This window comes from Trichogramma pretiosum, unplaced genomic scaffold (genome assembly GCF_000599845.2).
Source record: "Trichogramma pretiosum strain Unisexual culture from Peru unplaced genomic scaffold, Tpre_2.0 scaffold4, whole genome shotgun sequence".
Classification (NCBI taxonomy): domain Eukaryota; kingdom Metazoa; phylum Arthropoda; class Insecta; order Hymenoptera; family Trichogrammatidae; genus Trichogramma; species Trichogramma pretiosum.
Genome location: NW_019641688.1, coordinates 3,333,715 through 3,349,449, shown reverse-complemented (window position 1 = coordinate 3,349,449; position 15,735 = coordinate 3,333,715). Strand labels below are relative to the sequence as shown.

The following is a 15,735-nucleotide window of genomic DNA, read 5'->3' as shown; positions in this document are numbered from 1 at the left end:
AAGGTTTAAAATCAATTAAAAACCTGAAATAGAAATCACAAACGAGAACGCTAGGCAGACACCGGCTTCAAAGATCACACACACTTAGATTAGACTAGGCGCATATCCGCTCTTTATTTATTATAGCTATGAACCTCGCGCACGAATGTATTGTATTCGAAAAGATTAATTAACATTTCAATCTTGTACTATGTGTTTTTAAGTGAAATTTTTTACTTTACGGATATATTTTGTTATTTCTTTCGCTCGTCGCGAGGGCGCAATCATTCCGAACAATGAGTCAGGTAGGCCTGACTTGCGATCATTTCCTATTTTATACGGCTACACACGAGTTAATCGAGAATATTAAGGAATAATAAAGATAAAACAAAAAATAATGATTTAACGGCGAAATAGGGTGAGTGGAAGCGAGGCTTCTGCTTCCTTTTCAAAAAAATAACTGTATTCTTAATAATTATGAGAATCTACATGAAAACATGAATGTGTAACCAATGCTCCAAGCGTAACCAAAAAAGGAAGAAAGCTAGCAGCCTCGTTTTTACTCAAACACTTGTAGTGTTTTTTACCCTGCAAGTGTAGCCAAAGTATTATAATTTATTCCCATTGTATTGTGCAAGACCATTCAACGTACACACGACGTGAAAAAAGACTACTACATTAGACTTATGGGATTATGAAAAATAAAAATTTACAAAATATGTATTGTATCTTGTGCTTTTTAAATGCTTCGAAAATACTCTTACTCTAATTGCATAAATTTACTAGATACTTTTCCCTCCAATCAATTCCTTACTATTTTTTTTCTCTATCTCATGTGATATTACTCAATGAAATGATAATCTTGACTAAATGAGAAATTAAATGCTAACTTCATTAATTGAGGAATTGACTTCTTGGCGATGGATTTTTAATTATTAAATAATAGAAAAAGCGCTCCATTGAATCCTTGAATGAACACGAAAAAAAATTATACTTTTGTACAATTTCTTCATACATTCCCTTCATTTTAGTCATTCATCTTTGTAATTCATATAGTACGCAATTGAGCGTACGATCGTTTTTATCTCTAAGGATGACAACAATTGGGTTTATACTTTCAATTTAATAAAAAGTTATTTTCAATTAAAAAAGTTTTGTATCAATTTATTCGGTTCTTATATTGTCATTTCGAAACAAATTTATCCCTACTATGAATTTTAAGATAATGCTCGTGAGTCATCCTCACTACCGCGAAATAAACTATAATTTTTTATTTATCTATCGTTTGGATTCGAAGAATTGATCGCCAATTTAAAGATAGCTCGTTGCTTGAAACCGATTTTTCCGTACTTTGCATATAAAACGGAGAACTTTTTCACGTCGGACCGACCGCGCATGTTCGGAGTTTATCGAGCTGTCCTGCGCATAGATGAGAGAGAACCTTTCTTTAAGAACGTGTTGCTGCAGACAGCGCTGACGTTTGTCAGACACAGCAAAAAACGATATACGCTTCATCTGCCAGTCAGCGATCGAATCTTTTGTGCGCTGTAAAATTATACATACCCGCTGGCCGCCACTTGTTATCATTCGGATGACAGATTCCGACAGAGAAAGAATTCATCGGCCATCTGGCAAGTTAACTGCATACTTTGATGCAGAGATGTGTTAGACGAATGTAGTTTAAGAACATCAAAATGACAGTGTATACAAGCGGAGAGCAATATTCAGTTTGGGTAAGTGAAAAACTTTTTGATTTGCGAAAAACAGGTTTTAGAAACTCAGCAAGTTGTTTACTACTGTTCACTTGATGTTTGGATGTCAGTTTTTTGTTTGAAACATTAATATTATCTTTATTGTCAATAATTACATGATAAATAGTGAATATTATGCAGGCCATGTAAACTGTTCTTATCATGGTCAGTGTCAAGTACTGTTTACATAAAAAATAGCAGATTTGCGCAGCATCAAATTGAAATAAAATTGGTGCTTTTTTTGCTTACAAAAAAATCTGAAATTCATGGTTTGGTAATTTCAAGACCATGAAATTTTTTTATTGAATTTAATATTATTAAAAAAATTTGGAAATAACGCAATTAAATTTTTTCAATAGGTTGGCCTTATCTATGTCTTCAATCTGATCGTCGGTACTGGAGCATTAGCACTTCCAGCAGTTTTTAGCCGAGCAGGATGGCTTCTTGGATCAGGTGTTGTTCTTATTTTGGCATTCATAAGGTTTGTTATCAATAAATTTAGCTATAAAGTAGAAGTGGTTGAATTTTAATTTATAATAATTTTTTATTTACAGTTTCATGACAGTGACATTTGTTGTGGAAACTATGGCTTCTGCAAATGCCATATTAACTTGGAGAAAAAGCCAACAACGCAAAAGAGTAGGTGTTCCTCAAGACTCGGACTCGGCTATAGGACCAGAGTCAGAGGTTTCTACTATTTTTCTCTTACAAGAAAAAACTGATACACTTATAAAACTTTTCACCATTTGACTTTACTTATATTGTTTCTGAACTTTATATTTATGACACTTATTTCCTAACAATAGATTATATTTTTTAACGTCTTTTTTTATTTCATTGTTTATTTTTAATTTTTTTTGTTTATTTTAGAATATCACTAGTAGTACTATTTATTTCTATATAAAGTTTATAATACATAACTTGCATTCTAAAATTATACTATTTTGTTCTAATACATAATAGCATTTTATATTAAGAAATCATATTTTTTATAGGCAATGCAAGCTTTAGGAGATGCAGGGCAGTCAAATTCAGATTCCGAAGATACTCCTCTTGTTGATCGTGGTAGTTTAACAAGTCGTTATTATGCTATAGATGAAAGAATAGAATTAGGAGAGATGGCTTCTATCTTTTTTAACAAGTTTGGAGTTACATTATTTTATGTATGTTTGGCTGTTTATCTTTACGGTGATTTGAGTATATATGGAACAGTTATAGCCAAATCTGTTGCTGATGTATCTTGTACTTATGTTCCTGAAAATTTTACTTGCAATACAACCATCCCAGATACTGAACTTTGTTGGCCGAATTACAATATTAATAGATTAGATGCTTACAGAATATTTTTGGTAATTATTTACTTTTAATTATTTGTAAAATAATAAAAAATGTCCTTTGCTAAATTTTAAAATACATTTCAGACTGGATTCATACTAATGCTAGGTCCATTTGCATTTTTCAATGTGCAAAAGACCAAGTATTTACAAATGTTTACCTCACTTATGAGATGGATGTCTTTTTCAATAATGATTATTTATGCTATAAGAAAAATTGTTGTTGATGGTCCAGAAGGCACTCCAAAAGAGTCCAATTTAAAAGGTCAGCTTTAACAATTTATTTTAAATAGACTTTAATTTTTTATCCATTCTTTAAATTCATGAATATTTTTTCTAGGATTGCCTGGTCTATTTGGTGTTTGTGTTTACTCCTTTATGTGTCACCATTCTCTACCAGCATTAATAGCTCCTATTTCAAACAAATCTAAGCTCTATAAGTCTCTAAGCTTAGATTTTATCCTAATTTCTTGCTTTTATCTTTTACTAGCCATTACAGGCGTTTTTGCCTTTAGAGAGCTAGATGATCTTTATACTTTGGATTTTGTCCCAAGAAACTGTTCCACCAGTCAAAATATCCTATTGACTCTTATGGAATATTTCCTCGCTCTCTTTCCGGTTTTTACTTTGAGTACAAGCTTTCCTGTGATAGCGATTACTCTACGCAATAATCTTCAGTCGCTCTTTTTGCGCGAAGATCAAACTCAAGAATACTGTCTATGTCTGCGCAAACTAGTCTTTCCAGTATTAGCAGTTATACCGCCATATCTCATAGCAATGAGTACGACAAATCTGTCTGTACTGGTCAGCATAACGGGATCTTATGCGGGTGCGGGTATTCAGTATTTAATACCGACATTTTTAGTTTTGAACGCCAGAAGACAGACCTCCCAAATAATCGGTCAAGGGGTAATGAATGAATACTCCAGTCCGTTTGCAAATATTGCGTGGATTATTTTTATGGTCATATGGTCTGTCTTCTGCATGTTGCTCGTTTCAATTAATTTCATTGAAACCCACATGAGTTCTGGTATCAGTGATATCCGAAGTTGGGTAAGCGATACACAAATTACGACATAATTTACAATAAGCTTAGCTTTTATTTCGTACATTTTTACTTGGCTATTCCAAGATTTTGACAAATAAATTTTGTCTTTATAATCCTTTTAATGTGATTTCAAACATAAATTCATGATTATAGTTTAATAATGAATAACTTTTGATGTTTTATGAATCAAAAAATATTTATGAAAAGATATCATTTTGAATCGTTGAGATTGTTTAATATTTCAAATGATAAATCCCAGAAGATTTCAAAATCTTGAATATTGTTCCCATTCGACAAATTATTTTTCTGTGATAAAAATATGACTAAATAAAACTAAAGAATTGAAAGTAAAAAAATCGCGAAGATAACTCAATTGAATATTTAGACAGGGTTGTAATTAATTAACTTTTGACTCAATTCTAAAATAATTCACACAAATTAAAGCGTCATACGTTATAACTTCCAAGACAATAATATTCACCAAAATTTTCCATTTTAATTGTATCGCTTTTTTACCTAGGCTTAATAAAAGTACTGAATGTAAATTAGTTTTTAATTGTTATTTTAAATGAGTTCAAGGCTGCTTTCTCTTGTTTCAATTACTTTACTCAAATTGAAGTTACTAAGTTTAATTAGTATATATTAAAATCAAATTATTAAAGGTGCATTATCGTGTATAATGTTACAAATAACAGTCATAGAAACGCGCCATGTGAAACTATTTTATGCATTGAAAATACTTCTATTGAAGTTGAGTAGCTTGCTTCGAATATAAGTACAATACTTTGAAAGGGTATTTTTGAATGAATTTAAATGAATACTACATACAAATTTGAAATATAAAAAGTAAATTTTTAGAATCTATATATTTTGATAAGTAAATATCAAAAATATATCCTTTATATCTGCATTTATCATTCATTAGTTATTTACGGCAATGTTCAATTTTATAATTTTAAAATGTAAATTAATATCTTTAGTTTATGTATAAATTCTAGTTACTGATTCGATAAAAAGACAAGAAATTGTCAAAGAAAGTTGATGTAACTAACTAAATCTTGTAAATAAAAGTGCTCTTTTATCTTTGCGCATGACGTCGATAAATAAAGTTACATGAAATACGAATATTGTAAAAAAGCATGTATATTTTTCAACTGGAACATGTAATAAAAAATAATACTGAAAAAGTTGAAAGAATAAAATAATTTTTGAATGAAAGATTTTTTGATATTTCATTTTATTTTCATACAAACTAATAACTAGGCTTACATTAATGAATAGACTTTTTCTTAACTGTTTTAACTAGATCATTGTAATGATCATGTGTGAAAATAATACTTTGAGTTGAAATTGTTAAGCAACTTTCAAGTAAAAATATTTATTTCGGTTTCACCATTACTTTTGTGTCATAAATTGAGGACAGCTGATTTTACATATAATTTTTATAACACTTTATGAAATTGAGAGTTTCAAATGTTTATTAATGATTATATCGAATAAAAACACAAGTAATGGCACTTACAACAGAGGTAGACAACATTTACAAGAAAACACTTACAAAAACTGTAGACAACACTACACATGTGCAATACTTTGTACAAATCGTATATCGTTGCATTAAACAATTTGATTAGAAAAATTCAACGTGCAAATAAGATAGTTTTCAAAAATGTCAAATTGTTGATGGAATTTTTTGAATTTTTAAATTATTTTTTGTAATTCTCAAAATACTATCTTTCTTTTGCCTTTATTGAGAGCATTTTTTTGGAACGCAATGTTAAGAATATATGCTCAATACACGTTGCAAAAGTGCTTTTTTTATGTCAGTCTTGTGATTAAATATTCTGAAGCTGAGATTTAATTCATCATCGAACACGCAAATAACTTCAGACTCATATGTACATTTTAATATTTTTTAGTATATAACTTTATTTACTCTTGTTATTTTAGCGAAAAGAGTAAAGAATAAATTGTATTTACATTCATAGCTATTGACGAGATTTTTTTAATTGAAGCATCCGATTAGACTGATTTGACATTTTCGTACTTGATGCGACATCAACTTTATCTCTCAACTCAGAATCTTTTTATCGTGTATAAGTTGAAACTTTAAACTTTTTACTAAGGTGATCCACCAAAGCTCAAGATACGCAAACACACACACGACAATTAAACTATGTGCAGGGAAAAAACTATCGAAACGGTGTTGTCAATCCGTATACGTGATAGCTTCAGTAGTTGGCACTAATCATTGCATTTGTCTGAATACGTAATGTGGATATTTTTGTATTACAAATACTAAGTAGTCTTTGGTGTGAAACAAGTAATTTGTGCCTGGAATAAACGAACTAGAACTAAAACGTCGAGGGACATATTTACAGGCGGCAATTGGGCATATTTGGGCACGAGTCCCAATGCAGCATCGCGTGGAACAATCAGCGCACGCAAAGCTGCGGTGTATTCTCGATCGAACTCGATTCCAAAGTACATCGACGAGCTAGACCGCGTTCACTCGAGGCTGTTGTAGGCCTGCCGGGAGTAATTGTCGGCGAGCGGACACTTGGCGTCGAGGTGGCCGACGCACTCGATGACGGGATCGTGGGAGCTGTCCCACATGCCGGGGCCGCACTGCTTGCAGAGGCCGGCCAGGGTGCAGGGCAGCCGGTCCAGCTGGCGGAACTGGTGCAGCAGGCCGCGAGCCTTGCGCAAGATCAGCCGGCCGTCCATGTACATGGCCAGCGAGCTGAAGTGCAGCAGCATCTCGTCGGTGCGCAGGTCCTGGGCCACGACGTCGTCCGCGTAGACGCACATTATCGACAGGCACAGAAACAGGTGGAAGTGATCGGTCAGGTAGTTGACCCAGCAGGCCTCCCACATGCTCAGGGCGACGTCCATCGGGAATTCTCGCTTCAAGCAGCTGCAACGACAACGATATGTATACCATAATTGGGATTGCGAACGAATTACGATCGCGAGTCGAAAGGAAGCTTACAGCAGTATCCAGCGATGGCAGAACAGCAGCTCCAGGGCGTCGTCGTGCTTCTGAAGATGCGCGTAAAAGTCCGGCACCATGAGGCGCAGCAGCTCGCGCAGGTAGCAGAGATTCCGGTCCATGTCGACGTCCGTGGGGGTGCAGACGGCCACCGAGCGCTGCATCAGGCCGGCGAAGCACCAGAAGGCCTCCTGCTCGTCGTCCAGCTCGGCCAGCAGCGGCGACAGCAGATCCGACATGCCCTGGGTGTAGCCGAGTCGCGCGTTGTACACCGCGTAGTTCAGCAGGATATTCCTGTCGATAAGCAAGCAGCTTTAGTTTACATTTCGATGGTTTTTTTTCATTCTCCGAGGATGGAAATTGTACCGACTTCATGACTTCGATGTTGGGATTGTCCTCTCCGGCGTAATAGGGATTGCCGCGGTCCGTGCGGACGACGTCCTTCTCGACGATGCAGACGACGTGTCGCCAAAAGTGCTCGGCCTCCTGGGGGCTCATGTTGTTGCGCCTCTTGACGATCTCCTCGTACTCCTGGCGCCTTATCTCGTCGATCTTCTCGCGGTCCTCGTAGCTGCTCTGGTAGGAGTAGCAGTGCAGCAGGAACGGCCAGACGATCTTGCGCAGGACCGGCTCGAGGCCGCCGAAGAATATGCCCTTGCGCAGGCCGAGATCGTCCTCGAGCTGGCCCCGCTCGTTGAGCATATCCTGCCAGGCGAGCGAGGTGATCATCGGTACCTGGCCCTCCTCCGGGTGCAACTCGTCGCTGCTCACCTCGGGCCGGCAGACCATGAAGTGGCGATAGGGCAGCAGGCTGCTCTCCTCGCCGGCCGGCGGCGGCGGCCTCGCTGGACCGCTGGGATTGAGCAGCTGGTGCCACTGGTGCAGAGTCGCCGCGAGCCTGTCCAGGCCGCCGTGATGAAAGTGCAGAATCTTGTACTGGCTCTCGCGGCTGGCCACCACCAGCTGGCCCGAGCTGCACTCGGGATTGGCGAAGAACAGCCGGAGCGAGCGCATCTGGCCGAGGTCCACGGAGAAGCGCCGGCAGCGGTGGGTCGTCGTGCGGCGAAGCGTCACCGGCGAGGCGCTCGCGCTCTCGGGAAAGGCCAGGTTGTGCTGCAGCGCCAGCAGCTCCGGGCTCCGCATCCACGTCGGGAGTTCCTCTATACAAAGCGTAACAAAGTCCCCTTTGAAAACTCCACTATTCTGTATACGATAGAAAAGTAAACAACTGCTCACCATCGTTATTGATCGTTATAGATAAGCTGTTCATGGACGTCAACGATAAGCTTCGGCTCTTATCTTTGAGCGCGAGCTCGTTGCCGTCGTCGTTCTTCGACTCGGACGATTCCGACCTCGAGTACTGGACGCTCGACGACGGCCGCTGCGCTTCCGCATCGGCTGCAGCAGCTGCTGCACCGGCAGCGCTACTGCTGCGGCCCGGCACGTCGCTGCTCAAAGGATCCGTCCCGATCGTCGCGTCGCCGTTCTTCGGCTGGCAAAAGATCGGCGGCGGCGTGCTCGCGCCACCCGAGCAGACTCGCTCGCAGTCGAGACTGTTGGGCGGTTCTTTGGCCTCTTGAGCTCCGTCGATCTTTTCCAGCGTCCCTTTGGCTGCGGCAAATAAGAATAAAATCGTTGTTATTTATTATCGTTAATAGATGAAGGTATAAGCTGTTCGAGTTCAAAAGTGCCAACCTTGTTCGTCGGAGCTGGGCTCGGCGCTGTTCTCCTTGGTGGTCTCGAGCCTCTTGGCGGCGGCGTTCTCCAGAGTGGCCGGACACTTGCGCAGGGTCGTGTTGGGTATCCAACTGAGGTGGAGCGTCGGCAGGGCCGTGGCCTTGTCGACTTTGCAGGTGACCGTGAGGTAGCCCGGATGATGGACCACGTCGCAGTGCTGCCTGAGCAGCGTCGGCGGGTGCACGCACACGTTGTTCTTGCAGAACAGCGTCTCGCCGTCCTGGTACATGGCCCGCAAATTGTCCTGGCAGTTGTCGCCGAGGATGTAGCTGCTGGCCTTGCGCAGTATATTGGGCAGAGGCATCGCGCAAAAGCTCAGCTCGCAGCGCGTCTCGCGCGTGACTAAGGCTCCTCCGGCGCCGCTACCGATGTTGCCGCTGCCGCAGCCGCTACCACCGCTACCGACGACGCCGAAGCCGCAGCCGATTCCTTTGTTGTTGTTGCTGCTGCCTGCTTGACTGGCCTGGTATCGAGCGTTTCTTCCTCCTCCTGCTGCTGCATTGCCATTGCCATTACCATTGGACGCCGTCCCGTTACTTCTACTGTAAAACGCCATGATCCCGATCCTGCCGTTGAATTGCACAAACCTATGCCGCTGCTGCACATTGCCATGATGCTCGTGTTCGCAGTCTCGTTGCGCAGCCCCGTCACCTCGACTTTACCCTGCCAAACAAATATCAACCCTAATTATTATATGGAAAATACGTATTTCCTTTCACGTTTCTCATACAGTTTGCTCGTTATCGGTTATTCCTTCAGTTAGCGTGATAAAATGTACATTGAGCGGTGCGATTTGCAGCTAAAAAGTTGTATTGTTATGGCAAACAAAGTATTGCTGTGTGATTTTTCGATAATGTACCCGTGGCTGGTGCATTTTAATAACCTCAATTTCTGTCAATCGATTGAATGTATTATATAGGCAAATTGTCGGGTGAATATTCAAAAGATCATTTTAATTGCATGCGGTGATCGTTTTGTTATATGGGTACTACGTCGATTTGGCTGATGAAGTTCATTAAATTTGCCTTTACTCGAGTGTTATTGCAATATTTTGATAAAAATACCAATTATGCAAATGTAACGCATTCGTGTGGATGCTGGATGACTGATTCGATGAGATTAAAGTACTGAACATCGATCGATTTAATGAAACAACATTTAAAGCTAATCTTAAAAAATGCAACACATATTATATCTAAATTTTGCCATTTAAATGCATTTTAAATCTCACCTGCTGGAGAGTCAATTGAAATTATAATATCGCCTAAATAATCTTATTTATTTTTACTCAGTGAAATAAGTCTCGATTCGATGACGATGCGCAGTGGCAACGATATCGCCGCTGAAACACAATGCCACAGAAATGTATATTTTACTAACTGACGGTTTTCGTAACACATATTTTTATGCATGATAAGATGAGCAAATAGCATGTGAGCTTTTTTGAGCATCTTAAAAAAGGAATTGTGAAGTTTAACGCGAGCCACGAGTAGACCTTTTAAAATTGCATATAAATCTTTTCGCTTGGAAGCTCTGATAATAACGAATGTTACAACGACTAAAACTATTTTCACGGCCAGATGAATTTTTGTAAAATCGTTTATATAAAAGTTAACAAGATGTAGAGCACATCTGAAACGAAAAAAAAGTATGAAAATCTCTGGTTATTAATGGTGCCAAGCGAAGTTACGATTTTTTTTTCGTTGGTTCGTTTAAATTTACGAAAGGTCAAATTGTATTTTCCACCCTAGTTGCCATACCGTGAATCGAGTATTAATTACGGTAAAAGATGCACAACTCGTACGCGTATAATATTTTATACACAAGCGAGAAGTGCCGCGCGCCAACGTGACCCATTTATACTGGCCGAATGCACATCTCGTAAGCGCGCAACTGCACTCAAAACCCAAGTATAATTTCACTTGGGAAATCGGATATGCGCGCTAGACTGTCGTCTGGAATCGTTTGGTTGCGCGTATGTTTGATTCCACAGTCGCGTAAATATAATTGAATATGGAAACTTTAAAGCTGATCGCTTTAAACTTGTTATAATTATTTGCAATGTAAGCGATGCACGTTTTACACTGATTGCATTGTGCTTGAAAAAAGATTTACTAGGAATGCGGCTAGACATAAGGAAAATTCTCGATATTTTTCCTCCTTCGGATGCCCTACACAAACATTGAAATGTACTTTTTTTAACCAAACGCATCTCGATCATGAAAAACATTCATCAAAGGAGATATATGAGTTCAATCACCCGAGTTTGCGTTCGTGACCATTGATGATCTAAAGAAGTGTACGTTACCTGGGCGCTATATCTTAATTGATTCGCTTTGAATATTACAACAGGTAAAAAAGCACACGATTTACAAGAAAATACAAAAACAGAAAAAATTAACACGTAAAGTATACGAAAAGAGCATAAGGATTGGCGTTTAAAAAGTACAATGGATAGGGCGAAAACTCCGCTCTAAAAATTTAATAATATGTTTTCGATTTCAAGCCCCCTTCGAGCCCTTTATTAAACTGTATCGTATCTACTCGTAAACCGGTAGATATACCGTAAGCACGAGCTACGTATCTATAATGTCACTCTTCATTGTACATTGCCAATTTCAAGTTCTGAAATATGCACTTACCGGTGGAATCAACCATTTATGCACGATTATATAAGTTTATAGCTATACGTTGAGTGAATTCAGCTTTAGCAAAACCGACAGCGCAAAAGTTTCGCAGTTCGGACGTGTCATCAATGTTTATTGCATTTTTTGATCCATCGGGTGATGAGGAAATTTCTCGAAAAAGATTACAGTGCGATAAAAGAACTGCGAAAGAGCTTAAATCCCTTTGACGCCAGAGAAAAAGAGGACAGAGATTATACCTTACCGTATGGCGAAAAGTAAACAATATATTACATAGAGAAATACTAACGAGAGCTTACTTCTGCAGGAGCAAAATATTAATCGACGCTGAAAGATTGATACACACACGTTTGGATTAAATGTCTGTATAACATCTGTGCAAACTTTCATGAGATTATTCCTTTATTGCTTCGATTCACTAATGCTTGATAATATTCGTATCCTTTGCGGTTTTTCTTTATTAAAGAGACGTTTATTTTTTGCGTTACTTTTGTCGTCAATAAAATAATATTAAATTTATCATCGTATGCCAGTGATAAACGTGTTCTCGTATACGTTATTATTTGAGTAAACAGCTTCCATCGATTCGAATGATCATATCTCAATCAAGAAATAAATCGGTCGCATAATCATAATCTACCATATGGTCACCCTCGACGACATTATGATGGTTGCTCCGGTAAAACTATTCGACGTTTGAAAATAATGATATTGCAATTTTAAAAACAATAAATTTGGTTTATACGAGACCGAGCGTATTATCATAGTAGACTCAAATCCTTATGCGAATCTTGCTGCAATCTTCTCTTACCGAGATACAAAGTGGTAAAATGGGCTGAATTTACTTCCAAGTTCCGCATGCTGATCTCCATCGAGCAAGTCGCGGTGCCAAAAAATGCATTACGCGCGATACGTATCGCGGAAATATTCACAAACTCGGTGCATGCCATCTCATTACTTTTTTCCTCTCGGCGGCACTGCCTATACATATAGACGATTCATCAATCGGGCCTTTGTAAATGGGTCAAAGCTCCTCCTCGAATTCTTGTCGTAAAACTTGTCGCGCAGGATAATCATCCCTCGATCCTGAAATTCTTCGCAAAGTAGTATTTGCCGCAGAGTATAGCTTTTTTGAATTAATTTTCGCACTGTGCTAGTAAACGCGTACAAAAAAATGCGAAGTGAAAAAGTTAATTTCACGCGACGTCGACGACGAGTAACAGCTCACCCTCTCAACGTACAATACACGTAATGTGTTACGCTGTGATGTAGCGTCATAGTCGCATGATATACATGTATATAACCCGGCCGCAACCATCATCCCCTATTGTACGTATGTATATATCGTCGCAAGCAACGAACCAAGTACATAAGTGCTATAGCTTAGCCGCCGCAGCAGCACAAAATAAAAGAATAAAACGATTAACCTCGATAGTAAAAATCTGCCACTCGTTAGACGCGCGCTCCTACCTACTCCGATACTTGGTTGTTTACCTTATGAGCACGACAGCTCACGAACATGCATCAATAATGATTGGCCTACCTTTGCGGCTTTTCACCGTGGACCTTCGCCTTGAGTTTTGGCATTTTCGATACAACTTCGAGTTCTATACAGCAATTTTCAAAAATCCCTTCCAATGATCGCGGCGCAAACGGACGCTACGTATACTGCAGCTTTGCACGTACGAGTTGTATAAGATATAGGAAAAAAAAAAGTTGACGAGGATCGATGGACACTGGACGTCGTGTAGTCGTCGCTACCGAACGAGCGAAAAATCGCAGCGCGACTGACTCTGCGCGCTCCCCGCTCAGCGTGTCAGCTACTACACGATACACCTATGTGTGACGCGGAGTCGTGTGTAACACGCGCCCGATGCGATATGACTCGTGCATACTACGCGCTGTTTTGTACGTATACGGCTATTATTGATCGGTACGAAGCAGCCCGTGCTTCTAATACCTATATAGCTATATTATCCACCCCACCTCGAGTCTCGAGCCGCTACTGTCGTGCGCACGCGATAAATTTCGCGCGGCCCCCTTGAATTTTGTCCAGCGAAGCGGCGCCCCTTTATCCGTGACAAATAAATAAATCCATTACTCGCTAAACTCGTGATACGATAAAAACTTATTTTATTCGGATGAATGTGAAACTGTACAAGAATGATATCAACAATGAACGAAATGAAAAGTGCTAGATTCGTCAGCTGCTCTCCCAATCCTGAAGCTCGAGCATGATCTGGTGACCGTCGCTCATGGCCAAGGCGTATTTGTTTCCTCTCTCTATGTAGGTGTTGGTCGTGTAGGCCGAGAACTGAAAGTTCTCTTTCATGTAGCCCTTGACGAGCAAGTGGCCGAGAATGGCCTCGCCGACCTCCCGGGGAAACTTGGGCGTCGGCACGCTGTCCAGTCGGTGGCTCGTCGCTCCCTTGTTGTACCAGGCGTCCACGAGCTTCAATGGCGTGAGTTTCTGATCGGCCTGTTTGGCCTTGCCCAGGATCTGGTACAGGTGCTTGCAGTAGACGGCCGCATTGACCAGCTTGACTTTTCGCTTCTTGCGACAGTGATCGCACATGCTCTTGCAGTCGTCCTTGCTCCAGCTCTCCTCGAAGTGACCCGCTATCAGGCTTCGCCTGCAGGAGCTCTGATCGAGGCAGTAGGCCAGGCACTTGTAGAGATTCGGCAGGCCGACCTGGTCTTGGAACACCATGGGGCTGAGCTTGAACAGGTCCATGAGACGATACAGGACTATGCAGTAGGACTGCTGACCGTCGCGACCGGCGCGACCGGATTCCTGATAAAAGTTCTCCATAGACTTCGAGAGGCAGTGATGGATGATGAAGCGCACGTCGGGCTTGTCGATGCCCAGGCCGAAAGCGATCGTCGCCACGACCGCTTGGTACTCGCCGCTCATCCATTTGTTGTAGACTTTGGTGCGATACTCGGCCTCCAGCATCGCGTGATAACAGCCAACTTTGAGACCTCGCGCGCGCAGATCCGTTCTCAGCTGTTCCGATTCTTTGATCGTCGTCGTGTATATTATACCGGATTTTCCCTCGAATCTGCAAACATAGATCGATTCGTCAAGCTAATAACTAATGCATTTATAAACTATGATGTATTTATAAAAACTTACCTGGTAGTTAGGAGATTCGATATCATGTCGAGGCAGGCTTCTTTGTCGTTTGGTTTACGTCGTACTTCGTAGTATAAATTGGGTCTGTTGAAGGAAGCTCTGAGGACGAGGCAACCCTGAATGCTCAACATTTTTTGTACATCGACTATAATTTTAGCCGGTGCAGTTGCAGTGAGACCTATGATAGGAACTCCTGGAAACATACCTTTCAGACTGATAAGTTTTTGATAATCGGGCCTGAAATCATGACCCCAACTGCTACAGCAGTGAACCTCGTCTATAGCAAAACCAGCTAATCGTTTCATTTCAAAAGCCTTTTGAATCTTGCTCATGAACCTATTTGATTTAAACATGTATTCTGGGGTGACATAGACTAATTTAAGAGGTGATTTATTATCAACCAAACCAGTCATTATCATCTTTACATCTTCCTTAGGTGCTTTGGCATTCAACATTTTTGCACAAACTTTTAATTTTTGCAAACTGTATAATTGATCTTCCATTAGAGCTATTAGAGGAGATATAACTATTGTGACTCCTTGACTCAATACTGCTGGAAGTTGAAAACACAAACTTTTTCCACCACCTGTTGGCATAACAAGAATCACATCTTCACCTGACAAAAATGCATTCATGGTTTCTAATTGCAGCGGTCTTAAATCATTTATTTTAAAAACATTTTTCAAGGTATCTTTGAGTTTTTTGGACCATGGAAAATTTTCAGTATTCCATGACTTTTTGGCTAAATTAAAACTTTTTTTAAGTAAGGCATCATCTTTGAGTTTTTGTTTTCGATCTAGTAATACTTTCTTACGATCCTTTAAGTTTTGCTCTTCACGTTCAATTTGAGCTAATTCGTAATTTATTGCTGCAATCTCGTCTTCCTCCGTAACTAAAAAATGTATTAAAATTAAAAAATCACATTTTTCGATAAATAATTATAGTGTTTCTTTGGATTAATGCAATTGCTTGAATCTTAATTATGCATGTAAAAAAATAAAGTACCTTCATAATCTTGATCATCGTCAATTTCAATAACATCCTCTGAGTGGCTGGTAGACATTTTATCAACAATCACTTTTTTGTCATCACAAAATTAAGATTTTTCACTGC

General features: G+C 39.9%; 3 protein-coding genes across 5 annotated transcripts; 1 reads left to right on the top strand and 2 right to left on the bottom strand.

Annotated features, from left to right (window-relative positions):
• The first annotated feature begins 1,426 nt into the window (after window positions 1–1,426).
• LOC106650545 (transmembrane protein 104 homolog) lies at window positions 1,427–5,297 on the top strand. Of its 2 annotated transcripts, none has more exons than XM_014368611.2 (6): window positions 1,427–1,712; window positions 2,090–2,211; window positions 2,285–2,417; window positions 2,726–3,079; window positions 3,152–3,329; window positions 3,405–5,297. In XM_014368611.2, exons 1-6 carry the CDS (start codon window positions 1,674–1,676, stop codon window positions 4,142–4,144), a joined length of 1,566 nt encoding a protein of 521 aa, XP_014224097.1. In that variant the 5' UTR covers window positions 1,427–1,673; the 3' UTR covers window positions 4,145–5,297. The 2 variants fall into 2 exon arrangements, with proteins under 2 accessions (XP_014224097.1, XP_014224098.1); XM_014368612.2 differs by having other exon boundaries at window positions 1,428–1,712; window positions 2,285–2,369.
• A 35-nt stretch (window positions 5,298–5,332) lies between these two features.
• LOC106650543 (TBC1 domain family member 16) lies at window positions 5,333–13,286 on the bottom strand. 2 transcript variants are annotated; one of them, XM_014368608.2, is made up of 7 exons: window positions 13,030–13,286; window positions 10,073–10,183; window positions 8,800–9,504; window positions 8,341–8,715; window positions 7,475–8,264; window positions 7,105–7,398; window positions 5,333–7,029 (listed from the first exon to the last, which is right to left on the bottom strand). In XM_014368608.2, exons 3-7 carry the CDS (start codon window positions 9,395–9,397, stop codon window positions 6,621–6,623), a joined length of 2,466 nt encoding a protein of 821 aa, XP_014224094.1. In that variant the 5' UTR covers window positions 9,398–9,504; window positions 10,073–10,183; window positions 13,030–13,286; the 3' UTR covers window positions 5,333–6,620. The 2 variants fall into 2 exon arrangements, with proteins under 2 accessions (XP_014224094.1, XP_014224095.1); XM_014368609.2 differs by lacking the exon at window positions 10,073–10,183.
• A 401-nt stretch (window positions 13,287–13,687) lies between these two features.
• Window positions 13,688–15,709, bottom strand: LOC106650544 (ATP-dependent DNA helicase Q1-like). The gene is made up of 3 exons (XM_014368610.1): window positions 15,628–15,709; window positions 14,623–15,514; window positions 13,688–14,548 (listed from the first exon to the last, which is right to left on the bottom strand). Exons 1-3 carry the CDS (start codon window positions 15,683–15,685, stop codon window positions 13,690–13,692), a joined length of 1,809 nt encoding a protein of 602 aa, XP_014224096.1. The 5' UTR covers window positions 15,686–15,709; the 3' UTR covers window positions 13,688–13,689.
• Window positions 15,710–15,735: the final 26 nt, after the last annotated feature.

What these genes read in the sequence shown, in the direction of transcription:
- LOC106650545 (XM_014368611.2), top strand. Translation starts at nt 1,674, where the DNA reads ATGACAGTGTATACAAGCGGAGAGCAATATTCAGTTTGG. An exon ending in CTATAGGACCAGAGTCAGAG is followed by an intron (nt 2,418 to 2,725) that starts GTTTCTACTATT and finishes TATTTTTTATAG; the next exon opens with GCAATGCAAGCTTTAGGAGA. An exon ending in ATGCTTACAGAATATTTTTG is followed by an intron (nt 3,080 to 3,151) that starts GTAATTATTTAC and finishes AATACATTTCAG; the next exon opens with ACTGGATTCATACTAATGCT.
- LOC106650543 (XM_014368608.2), bottom strand. Translation starts at nt 9,397, where the DNA reads ATGGCGTTTTACAGTAGAAGTAACGGGACGGCGTCCAATGGTAATGGC. An exon ending in TATAACGATCAATAACGATG is followed by an intron (nt 8,265 to 8,340) that starts GTGAGCAGTTGT and finishes CGCTTTGTATAG; the next exon opens with AGGAACTCCCGACGTGGATG. An exon ending in CCCAACATCGAAGTCATGAA is followed by an intron (nt 7,399 to 7,474) that starts GTCGGTACAATT and finishes GCTTATCGACAG; the next exon opens with GAATATCCTGCTGAACTACG.
- LOC106650544 (XM_014368610.1), bottom strand. Translation starts at nt 15,685, where the DNA reads ATGTCTACCAGCCACTCAGAGGATGTTATTGAAATTGACGATGATCAA. An exon ending in CGATGATCAAGATTATGAAG is followed by an intron (nt 15,515 to 15,627) that starts GTACTTTATTTT and finishes TACATTTTTTAG; the next exon opens with TTACGGAGGAAGACGAGATT. An exon ending in TCGAATCTCCTAACTACCAG is followed by an intron (nt 14,549 to 14,622) that starts GTAAGTTTTTAT and finishes CTATGTTTGCAG; the next exon opens with ATTCGAGGGAAAATCCGGTA.